Source organism: Myxocyprinus asiaticus, chromosome 6 (assembly GCF_019703515.2).
Source record: "Myxocyprinus asiaticus isolate MX2 ecotype Aquarium Trade chromosome 6, UBuf_Myxa_2, whole genome shotgun sequence".
NCBI lineage: Eukaryota > Metazoa > Chordata > Actinopteri > Cypriniformes > Catostomidae > Myxocyprinus > Myxocyprinus asiaticus.
The window spans coordinates 27,064,983-27,077,940 of record NC_059349.1 but is presented as its reverse complement, the minus strand read 5'-3'; the positions used below and the strand labels follow the sequence as shown (position 1 = coordinate 27,077,940).

General features: G+C 39.4%; 1 protein-coding gene across 2 annotated transcripts in view; it reads right to left on the bottom strand.

Moving 5' to 3' along the window:
- The window catches only part of LOC127442284 (serine/threonine-protein phosphatase 2A regulatory subunit B'' subunit alpha-like), a 123,777-nt gene that overhangs the window by 38,504 nt on the left and 72,315 nt on the right, over positions 1-12,958 (bottom strand). For both annotated transcript variants that reach the window (XM_051700186.1, XM_051700185.1), the window contains one exon: positions 2,763-5,392. In XM_051700186.1, the coding sequence (XP_051556146.1) occupies positions 2,763-4,886 (2,124 nt within the window). In that variant the 5' untranslated portion in view covers positions 4,887-5,392. The remainder of the gene's footprint in view (positions 1-2,762; positions 5,393-12,958) is intronic.

Genomic DNA, 12,958 nt, shown 5'->3' with positions numbered 1-12,958 from the left:
GAAATGTCAAAATAAAAGCATGAGGGTTTAAAAGTTAAAGGTGTCATGGAGGCAGAGATATGAACTCAGTAGCAGGGTTTATTGAACAGATGATTGAAACAGTGATGTAAAACATTGTGAGTAAATCCAGTTGAGCAGAGTGGCAAACAGTAGGTGAGTAATATCCAGACAGGGTATAGACACAACAGATAACTCACAATAGTCTTATGATACTTGCATGCAATTATGAAGACACAGGTATGTTTGACATAATAGAAAGGTCTGGAGTCTCAGAGATACTATCGATGAGAGAAGAGTGTGTGTGAAAGCGGGGTATATATGCAGTCCTTGATTAGCCACTAATGATATGCAGGTGCGTGTAATCAGAACTCAGGGGAGAGTGAGCACTGTGACAGCAGTGAGGGAGAATGAGAGAGAGAAACTGTTGGATCTGTGACAAAAGGTGCACAATTGAGATATATTACTATATATTACTATTATAATATATTATTATTATTATCATTTGTTTACAAATTATAATTATATTTAAGTTGAATGGGTTCCAAAAAATAACTGTGTGAATGAAAAGTGAGCTGATATCTTACAACTAAATTGAACAAAAAAGAGATCTGAACCTTCAAAGTCCAGATACAAGTTGAAAGAATTTTGCAAAAAAAAAAAAAAAAAGAAACGGCTTCTTTTCTACTGATGACTTATACTGGAATTACTGTTAATTTTGCTACTACATTATCCAGTATACTAGTTAATAATAAAGTGTTTCTTAATAAGCTATACATTTATATTGAAATAATGTGTAGTTAGAGGTTTGTGTTTCTTTACATATTAAAGAGTACACCAATTAGTTCCACACAATAATGTAAAGATATTCTAAACTGATTATGCAAAAAAACAACAACACTGGTATCGGATCGGGATTGGTATCGGCCGATACTGAGATTTCCGATATCGGAATCGGATCCGAAGAGAAAAAGTGGTATCGGTGCATCCCTAATTATTATTATAATTACTGTTGTTGTTATTGTTGTTATAAACCAGTACCATATTTATGTAATCATTTATTAACATGCATTGCTATGCGGTTTGGTTAAACACATAAGCCTTTATTTTGGCGCAAGCCTATATTTTGGCGGAACACTGAACGAAGACATTTCTGTTTGTGGTTGGATTGGCAGTGGCCTTGTAATGCAAATAAATGCACTCATCCACTCTTTTGTCCACAAAAACCCAGTGTTATGAGGTTACTTTAGATTTGGATAGTACCTTTAGTGGCCAAGCATATTTGGAACTAGGCAAATGTGCAACAAGTGAATCTAGAGCGCTGTAAATATAACTATGAGTATGTGTAATAAACTACAGAGAACAGCGCTGCACAAATACAGTTAACGCAGAAAGCAGTGCATGCAGGCTATTTATTTATTTAATTAAATTGCAGCCCTTGCGGTTTTGATAATTGCACAACATCATATTGTGGTTTTGATTTTATTTTGATTCATTGATCAGCCTGGACTGGGGCTCATTTGAAACAGATGCGGTACTGACACTGGGATCAGGCCATATACAATGTGAATTAAGTCCATGGAATAACAGTTATAAGTTTGGAACAAGATGAGGGTTTTCTCATGATGACAGAATTTTTATTTTTGGATGAACTATCACTTCAAGTCATTCATATTTACACAAATAAGACCCCTGCCATAATCTCACCCGAGACTCCTGAACTAGAGTATGACAAACTATGCTTTCTTCTCCCCACCATGATGGATGTGCAAAAAATGGGCTAAAGTTGAAAGCCAGTTTCAGAAGACACATGACACTGGCCTCACAGTTAACTGCAAAGTGTCTCTCTGCAACCTGATAACACTGTCAGGGGTAAGACGTTAATGCTATTACATATAATACATTTGAGAAAGGAATGTGTCATTTAGTATGGATAAAAGTTCTATAAGTAAATAAATTAGTTTAAAATACAGTACTGTGCAAAAGTTTTAGGCACTTGTGAAAAATGTTGCATTGTGAGGATGTCTTCAAAAATAATGCCATAAATAGTTTTCATTTATCAATTAACATCATACAAAGTCCAGTAAAGATAAAAAAGGCTAAATCAATATTCGGTGTGACCACCGAATAGGTACACTTGGACACAGTTTTTCTTGGTTGTTGGCAGAAAGGATGTTCCAAGCTTCTTGGAGAATTCACCACAGTTCTTCTATCTATTTAGGCTGTCTCAATTGCTTCTGTCTCTTCATGTAATCCCAGACTGACTCGATCTTCAGTGGGGGGCACTGTGGGGGCAATGCCATCTCATGCAGAGCACCCTGTTCTTCTATTCTAATCTTTTCTATTTGCAAAAGTAATGTTTGGGAGTCTAAAATATATTTTTCCTATTGATGCACTAAAGCTGAAGATATAAATAATCATCTTGAGACAAATGTTTTTGTGAAACATCTTAAGTGCCTAAAACTATTGCACAGTACTGTATGTAACAGGTAGTCCCATTACTGCTTATACTGATAACTTATTTCATTTCTCCTAGAGTAACCCTTGCCCCAGTTCATGCATATAGGACTATATTCCAAAAAGGGAATTTATGTATGGTTTACCATCTATGGAGGCTAAAATGTTTGCTTCAGCAAATAGTCAAATGGATTTTCCATTTTACTAATGCACACCTGGGCCATATCATGCAGAAAGAAATTTTAATTTTAATGTGGCAGGATTTCAAAGACTATCTATATACATAGACCTGGTTTAGCTGAACTCACCCTGATGATTTCGGGTGTCTGTTGGATGAGAAGTGTTGAGCCTGTGTCCCTCACAGTAGAAGCAGGGGTAGGTATGGCTGCAGATGCTCTTGAGGGAGTTGGTGCTTGTGCATTCTCGGATGAAGGTACTGGCACTGGGTCTGGAGTAACCTCTGCTTTGGTGCTGGCCAGTGTATCCTGGAGAAGACGCATCACCTCTCGCTCCTTAGACTGAGTGCCTCTCCCAGCTCCACTCTCCACCAGCTCTTGAGCAAAGCTCTCAATGCTCTCAAGAATCCTGAGTAGCAGTGCTCCATCATCCTCGTTACTGGCCTCAACTTCTGGCTCAGAGTGCTTGTCCACTGAGTGGCCAGAAGAACTTGCTATAGGTAGATCTTTAGAGTTACCAATCAAATGCTGGTGCTGTGGGGAGCTTGTCTGCTGGGCACAGTTCTTAAGTTTAGGGGGCAGTGGAGGCTCCTTTTGCATGTTCTGGGAAAGACACTCAAGGTCCATTAGCAGTTTATCAATGTCATCAGTCCCTCCTTTAGTAGTGTGCGAGGTTGACTTTGAGAATAGTCTGGAATCTGTGCTTTTTGGCAAATATATCTGGTTGACAAGCGAGTCATTTTTAGGCTTAAATGCATTACCATTTCTGCTAAGCTCAGGGTGTTTATCTGAAACACTAACACCAGGCTCAGAGTAGCCAGTGGGTCTTTTGGAGTACTGTCTGGACTCTGATAGACTACAGCTGTATTTCCCATCCCCTTTCACTGTCCTGTCCAGCATCCTTCCCACATCTGCTTCCTCCTCCTCGATATACAAAGCCTCCATGGCATCTTTACAAAGGCTTTCACTACTGTTAGACAAGAGCGAATTTGTGGAACAGAAAGTGTCCAGTCGGCTGTTTGAGACTGTGTGGTGGCAGATAAAAGGTGTTGAGCTGCTACTGGAGGCTGAAGGCAAGCTGCCATTCTGAAAATCATTAGTTGATGGAGATGTGCGTGCTGTCAAACCAGGGAGGCTCTGCATGGGGTTCACATTGCTGGCAAGATCCCTAGAGTCTTCTTGAGGTTCCGTCTGGGACGATTTCACCCGAGGCTTTGAGGGCGGAGGGAAGTGAACAACGTCCTCGTAACGTGGAGGCTGCTCATTGCCAAAGATGGGGGAAAAGGGGATTTGTTGCAACCCATGTATGCTGCTGACTAGTTCAGCAAGCTCACTGTGTTCTTGCCTCCCAGTTTGCCCCTGTTCCAACTCAAGAGGAAGCCTCTTCAGATAATTGGACAGACGTGCCATCACATTTTTATAAATGGCTTCAGGGTTACTTGAGTCATCGCTGCTTCCACCCATAGACTTTCGTTTGATACATTGTTTGATAATGTCCGTGCACTTCTTCAGATCCTCTGAGCACTTGAGGAGAATGTCCAGACAGGCTTTAATGTCTTCTCCTGAGGCACTGCTGTCTGTCTTGGTTTTCTCAAGTATGCGGGATATTAGGTTCTCCTCAGTGAGGCTGTTTAAGTAGAGCGTGGCCACGTTGTTTAAGTTCTGCTCCAAAGACGCACTGCGACTCAGCTTATTCTCTTCTAGTACAGACTTCTGAAATAGCCCGAATGGAGGACAATTCTCATCATTGCCTGTGAATTGGCCGTAGATGATGTCTAGATCAGTAGACCTTCTGCTGAAGGAATCTGGCCTAACCTTACGACCCTTTCTGAAAGTCACATGGCTGGAGGAGTACTTGATCTTCTCAAATGAAAACTCCTTGATTTTCCCACTGGCCAGGTTAATGGCCTCACCTGTAATATCCTTGAGGCTGGCTGAGCTTTGTATGGTTAATCCTTTCTTGGCTCTGGGGATGACCTGGTGGTAGTCATCACAGAAGGAACCAGGCCCGGAGTTCCCATTCTCCATAGTTTTTGACTCACGAACGATGATGGGCCGGTCAGAGCAAGGTCTGGACATGTGGGCATCAAGAAGCTCAGCACAAGTGCTCCGGTGAGCCACTGTGCAGTTAATTCCATGTTTTAGAGCACCACAGGGACCATTACAGTAGTGTACAGTGTGCTGGACACGACGGTCAATTACTACACTGTTGTAACAGTTTATACTGCTGACCACAATGCGATAGGTTGCTGCCATGGTCTTTGTTTATTCATAAATTTGAAAGTCTGTTTATGTGATAACTTTTGTCACTTAAAAACAATCAATGCTATAAAGACACATTTATGTAAAAATTACAAAGAAAATCAATCTTAAAAAGCAAATAAAAGGTACTTAGTAGTTATTCCAAAAATTTCTTCTTGTGCTTTTTTCAAGGAAAAAAAGGATTTTCATACCAATCCTTCACTGGTTATCCATAGTTAAAGGGAAGTTGCACTGCAACATTCAGTGGCAAAGTTATCCATTCCTAAGCATGGGCCCCAATGGCCTAATGATAGGCCTGTGTGCAGTGCTCCAGATCATCTCCCCTGTAGACAGGAGAGGCCTGTGGGCATGAAGAAGTCCTCTGGCCCCCTCCCCAATGCCACAACATATAGCCCACCTGGTGACAGCTTTCCGTTGATGTGTTCCGCAGATGTTCCAAGTTGCTTTTTTCTCTCTTGCCAGCCAGAATCAGATGTTTGAGAGTCCAGTGTGAATGCCACCTGTGAGTAAAAAGGCAAAAAGGGGGTGGGGAGAGAGATATGGCACTTATTTAGATCCATCGAAATACAGATAGTCCATGAGACCCTGGGCTGTGTTTTTGCACCCTCTGAGTGAAGATAGGCTTAGTTCTTTTTTGTTAAGCTATAAAATAAAAACACAAAACTTCCGGCCTCAGTACATCAAAGTAGACTCAAAACACACAAATTTGGCTCTTTTTCAAAGAACAAAATAGGTACAAAAACAAAATAGGAGTCAGGGGTACAAAAAAGGGGGTACAATCAATTCTAGATGATTGTAAGAAATGCCCTATCACTAAGTGTCACAAAAAAATAAAATAAAAAGGAGAATATACACACTGTCTTGACAGCACCAGAGAGGCATGTCTTCAATTTACTTGTCTTGGATCATTTGTTAAACATCTCTCTTCATTTATCTGTGAGCACTTCACCCTTTTAACCTCTCTTTTGCACATCTAAGCCACAAAACAAGAAATGTTGAAAAGTACAAAGCCCAGAAAAAAGAAGTCTACATGCCAGCAGTGAACCACAAATCGTGTCTTTCAACCAAAAAGCAATTGAAAAATAAAATGAAGTGCTGTAATACCTCACCTAATGCTGAAACCTGGCATGTGGTTTTAAAATACCTAAGCCTCCGGCATCTTTGGTCTCCTGTGTTATCAAAAATAGTCCTTAAGCCATCTTCAAAGAGGCCCACTTTAGTGTTGGCAGTTAAAGAGCTTGTGATGAAAGAACACACTCTATTTGCATTCTTTGACAACAAACCTTTCTCAGCCTCTCTTTCCCAAATAGTCACTTTACTCCCCAGAAAGCTCTCTAAATATACAAATGCCACACTTGAACAGTTTTGCTTGTACTTGCACCAGGTTCGATACTTAATCTAATTAGGCTAAACGAATTAAATATTCTTCTGCTGCCAATGATGTTTTAGTCTAGTATTGCAGTTCTGCAGTATCCCACAGTAACTTTCACATAAGCAGTCTTTCTGTTTATATGCATACTGTACTAGTAAAGCTTTTGTGAACTTAAACCTGTAATAAAAATGTCAACTTTTTATCTTTTACACAAACATTTAGACTTATAAATATTGCCAGTTCCAGTCAGTCTACTTGGTCATGCTTTCAATGTACTGGGTTGATACAATAAGCACTTTTAGTAAGAACCAGTCATTGGATTTGCAAAAGTCAGCAAGGTTCATGGCATGACATTCTTTTAAATATAGTAGCCTATTCAGTTTCATTTGACATACTCAGTAGAAAATAAATGAGATATCCTTGAGCACTTCTGTATGCTTCCCTTTAAGTTATATCCAAATTCAGATACACCTACAAGAAAAACGGTCAGACAGCCCCTTCCTGGATTGCCAGAATGACCTGCAAAGTGGACCTGACTTCTCGCAGATAAGTCAAAAGTCTGACAATGCGAGACTAATGTTTTCCATTAAGTGCTTTAAAGGAAAAGTTAACCCAAAAGGAAAATTCTCCCATTATTTACTCATCCTCATTTCATTCCAAACCCATACGCAGTTGTTTTTTTCATGGAACACAAAAGAGCCATTCAAGGACAGTTCATAGTGACCATGACTGTCAGTCTCCAATAAGCACAATAAACACAATTAAACCCGTCCATACATCTGTGTGCTTTTTTCCAAGTCTTCTGAAACTATACAATGGTTTTGTGCGAGTAACAGACCAAAATTGTAGTTATTATTCACTGATAATCTTCCAAACACCAAGTTCTGAAATTTCATAAGCATTCAGATTGACACTGACAGCAAACGCCACTGGTTTTTGTGTTTTGAAAAGGGGAACATTAAATCAAGATTTAACAATGACTTCACACAAAGCTAATTTATGGTTTCTAAAGACTTGGAATGTAGCACTTATATAGTTGTATGGACTATTTTATGCATTTGTTTTCTTCTTTTTTTTCTTCTTCAGATTTTTGGAGACAGTGAGACCATGATCAGTCTTCTTTCCACAGCGTCCCAAACTGATTGTGGTTCTCCGGTGGTTTGCCTTGATTTAGTGTCCGGGTGATTTGTGTTTGTTGCACATCTGGCCTTCCATTTGTGGATGAAGCCTTAGGATCAAACAATTCACTTTATGTATCAAAGCTCTGCACAATAGTATGTGTTCTGTAGCGTGTGCATAGAAGTTCGTGACTTGCCTTGAGAGACGACCTGCATGCGTATCTATAGGTGTGTGTCTACACCCAACTGCGTCTGTAGAAACACTCGCAGCATCCTCTCTAGGCAAAAGGTAAAGTCTGTCACACTGAATCTGATCTGTCCAACCTCCATTCTCATGTTCCCACCTCACTTGTATATCTTTCATTTAATTGGTTGTGAGAGAAAGAAGATTAATAGGCGGTATTTTGTGTATCGTCATATGAATTGTTCTTATATGGAAAAGAGGTGTGCTAATGATTCTTAAAAAAATTCTCCTTTTGTTTTCCATGGAAAAAAAATATCATTTAGGTTTAGAGCAAAATGACGGTGAGTATATAATGATTATTTTTGGGTGAACTACTCCTGCGCATCTCTCTATTGCTCTCTCTCTCTAATGATAATTAAGTCAACAGATGAGTCACCATGAGACTGGAGGCATATTTATTCTAATACAGGAATATAAAGGAATGAGCTGATTATTGATATGCATAAAAAATGAATGGTCTCAACTCCCCAGCCAAAGCAGTATTCTCTCTTTCATTTATTATCTCTTGCCTTTTATTTTTCACTCCTTTGTGCCCTTTTGTTCTTCTTCCTCTCACAGCAGGCCTCATTAAAGCTGTCTTCTATGTGTTTTAGCAGAGCAACAGCAGAGAACGAGTATCCAGGATTCCCAATACAACTCCACAGCCACTCACAACAGCATTTACAGACATAAAAGATGCATTCATTACCGCACAGCCTCATAGATGCGTTATATTTCTGCATTTCCTGAAAACATTTGAACAGTTCAGTCGTCTCTGGTTAAAGCTGATGTGTGTCATTTTTTTAATGTTTAAATCCTTTCTCCCAGCTTAATGTTCAGAGACAACTACAGTACAAGTAAACCATCCATAGGTTGATTTCCCCAAATAAGTGCAAACACTTTAGCTATCAAAAAATTGTTCTCTTTGTTTTAGCAGCCTGTCCAGCCCAACACAGCAACACTGGCTCAAATAATGACATGAATTCAGGGCGGGGCTATATGTTTGTTCAAACAATGTCAGACGGAGTTTTATTTTTGCATTTTTGTTTGGTGTCTCTAATGGTGTAGGAATTACACACTTCCACATAAATTAAAGTGAATGGTGACTGAGACTAACATTCTGCCTAACATCTCATTTTGTGTTCCACAGAAGTAATTAATTTTGGTTTTGAACAACATATGGGTGAGTAAAGGATGACTTTCATTTTTGGGTGAACTATAACTTTTATGTTTTTCAGCTTGGTTTCATTGCTGGAGCTGTGATTTACACATGGGCATTAGAGAGGTGGCACCTGAAAAAATGTCCAGTGGGGAGATTTACAAGGAGAGTCTTCAATCCATGCCCTTGATATTCTGTATGGAGACACTGTTCACAATGGACTGGCCCTGTTTGCCCAGCCTGTTACAGTACACAGCGGGTTCTCACAGCTGACACCAGTGTGAGCTATTATGGCCTTTAAAGACTTTTTACAATAAGACAAAGAAGTACAGAGTAGCACATCCATAAAAAGCAGTCAGCCAGCTTCAGGATGCCAGGGTTTACTTCTGGGGGTCATGAAACTTGTACTGTTATCCCCCTTTTCAGTAATGTGCATTTCCTTAACAGGAAATTACATTTCCTGAATGTCTCTTTCCTGCCATAAGTTGAGAGAGAAATTCCCATGGTATGAAATGTTAGAAGCAATGGCCAACAGTCGCCCAGCATGCAATTTAAATCTATAAATTATACAATCAACCCATGATAAAGCTTATTCTTTATCTAAGGTGTTTTGAAATAGTAGTAATGTTTACTTCCATGGGTCAAAATGAATATGCCTCCTATATAGTGCTATTGGACACAATCACAGTCAGCCCATAATAAAGCTTATAATTAAATACTTTAGGTGTTTTTTAAATAATGTTTACTTTGATATATGGTCAAAATGAGTACTCTATACTGATATTAATGATACACTATTACAGCCACAGTGATGTACATTTCCACACAGTGGGGCTGTTACGTGTGGATCACACACAGGAAACAACAGCAGGCACTTCTTTGTTAACTATCAAAGGTTCAAAGTAAATATGATGACACTGGGCTTGTGTTGTGCATGTCTTTGTTTACACGGGAAGCACTGAGTTTCCACAACCAAAGCTCTATTCAGTAGTCGCACTGAAGAGCTTGATTATCATAGAGAATAACACTATCCCCCAAACAGACCATCTCAATAACATGGCATGCTTTCAAAGTTGGCTTTGACGTAACTAGTCGTCAAGTGGGGCTAAACTCAATAGGACAGGAAGAGTGTGGAGCATAGCAAAGCAATGGCTTTTTAATGACAATTTAATGAGCTGATCAACAAATGATCCTGCACTCTCCCTTTTCCTGCTGGGTCGTCTATTGGCTTGGGTGGATACTTCAATTTCAAGGTCTGTGGGGGGCTAAAGCAGAAGACTTCACACTGCACATCACTGAAGGACTGCGGACACCCATACAAACATCTCATATGTCTGATAAGAGTCTTTTTTACTACATAGGACCTCCACGGTTTCAAGGCTTAACTCGTTTAGCTGGCTGGAAGGCTAGTATTGTATGACAATCGAGAGGAACGTTCCTGGAAGATTAGGTTCTAATTGTCAGGCAACACTTATCTCAGCTTAACGCTGTAATTAGCATGCAGTGATTGTTATGGAGAAAGCTGCTCACAAAACACAAACACGCAGTTTGGAGAGAGAGAGACAACATCCACCCACAGTTTTGAGACCACTGGCAGGAAAATAAGGAATTGAGGATGCAACACACTGTCTATCTGTAACGGCATCATTATATTTCTCATTTTGTCACTTGCACAATGTATTTTCTACATTTTAATTACACTGTAACACTCACATGCTGAGGAGTCACACTCATGTCCTTTCACATCTGCCAGCAGTTTTCAATTTAGGTTCAGGTCTTTGGGCTGAACAATATTGGCAGCACAGGCACATTCTCCTCAAGTAGTGGAAATAATGCCAAAAACACCCTATTCCCAGCAAGAAAGCAGATCTTGTTACTTTTGCCAGGTAGAGCAATAAATCATGACATGCTGTTGTGCTTACATTTGGTCCAATTAAAAGTATAGGGATAAAAGGCCAATGTAAAGTAGACCTGATCAAGGGAATCCCCGCAACTGGAAGCCCTCAAGGGTTTTGGGACCATTATGGAAACGGCAGCACGAGGAAAATTGGGAAAGTGGTGGAGCTTGTGTGAGCCTTCCCTTGTTAGTGGTCAGGTCCAGTCTTGTTACTGTGCACAGGCTGCCTGCCATGAGCTTTGTTTGTCCCAGCTTGAGTAATGACTTTCAAAAGCCTTCGCTGCAAGAGAAAACTTGGCCCCTGCAACAACAATACATTAATAATAGAAGGATTACAGGCTCATTGGATACTACTCCTTCATGCTCTGGTCGAGATGCACATTTAACCTTTCAGAGCCCCGGGGGAGAAAGTGAGAGGGATGCCTGAGCCACCGAAAAGGGGCAAAGCGCATTTTGGTATGAAGTGCTTAGTTATTATTCAGAGCATGAAATTATGATGATGAGATGAAAATTAAATGTAGAGTTATTAAAGAATAGCTATTAGGATTTATCTTAAATAGGTTTTGGAAACCACACAGTTTTCACAGAGAAACAAGTTCTGTATGAAAACTGTTCAATCAGTTTCATTATCACTGTTATTACTGTATGTTATTAAAATTGTCTGGTTTTCTTTTTAAACCACAGCTGAATGGAAGACGCTACACCCACAAGGGTTTGGTATCGATACAGATTTCCTGATTTAATTTGATTCCAATTAATTTGGGTATATTTCAGTTATAATGTCCATTTTGTTTGTATATAGAATCAACTGGACGATTATCAATACTTACTTACTAATTTGAGTAAACATTGTTTCTAGTTCAAGTAAATTACTCAAAAAAAGTATACTTTAATACTTTATAAAGCTACTGAAGTCATCAAATCAAGAGCAGTGAGTGGTTTTCTCGTTTACTTGATCTTGTTCAATTAATATTAATGACATGCTAGACAGCGGCAGGTCTATTACACTTCATCTACACTTCAAGTCCGATTTTGATACAAATTCGCATTTTCACAGAATTCATGAAGCATGTGCACATTAGTCACCTGTTATTTCAGTCAAACAACGCATGGATACTAAAATGGAGAAATTAAAATTGATCTTTAAGATTCTCGATTTTTGTGTAGTATCTCTATCCACTCTCTTTTCCTTTTGGCCAGTTAAAGAGTTCAACCAGTGGTTGTCTTGCGATTGACTGGTCCCTAGCGATCGAATGTAATGAGCACCCCTGGCACAGAGTAAAAGATCGATCTTGGGATTTTAAGTTTAGATCAGATTTTAGGGTTTGAGTTAGGTTTAGGCTTCGGGATGGGGGTTGGGACATGGACAACATTCACCTATAAACCTATTATTTAATTTTCCTCTGATTTTAGGGGAAGTCAATGACTACGTTTACATGGACACCAGAAAACTGCTTATTATGAAAAAGTATTGCAAGAAAGCACCGTTCCAGTTTGCATGCACTGTGTAAGCGGTGTACTCTTTACTCCCATATACTTGTGGCTCGGTCAGTAAGCAGCTTTCTCCACAGCACCATAATTTCCCCGCGATGCTTCTAAATAATAAACATGTCATCCAAGGAAGACTTTGCTATTTTATTCTCTGTTGCTTCACTTTATTTCCAGATATTCCAGAGTTGTTGCTGTGTCTGTAATTTTAACTTTCCATCACAACCTGCAGCGGAATTGCGCTTTACCTAAAACTCTGGGATTCCTCCAATGTATGAGCGCATATTCGCGGACATGAGGGATACTCAGTATTACAACCATTACATTAGTGTGTATAAATGGGTATAGTTTACAGTGTATGTGCTTTTCCCACTGTACTCTGTATTCAACTGTATTTTGAATTCTTTCCACTTTGTTGACTTGTTGTTGGGCACCATCCTATGAAGTTGTCCGTTCATGCACATGCGCACTCTTCAAAAACCTGTAACAACGCCGCTTATGTGTTTACATGGCCACATTAAGCTGCGTTCTCCAGGAGAAACCTAGGTGTGTTAAACCACTTTCTCTTAACCCCTTAAATCCCTTTGCTTTCTGCAAAAACACTGGAATAAACTGTTTTCTTAAATGCATGTAAATGACAGTGGTTTGGATTAGGAATAAGGTCAGAAAAAAAAATACTGTTCGCCAGCCATGGTTTGGTAAATTTTTTAACCACCATATCTCATGTCTAATGACTCCTGGACTCCATATAAATATTAAATGTGTGTATATTATAAGAAAATGCAGTAATGATCTGTTTTGTACAGATA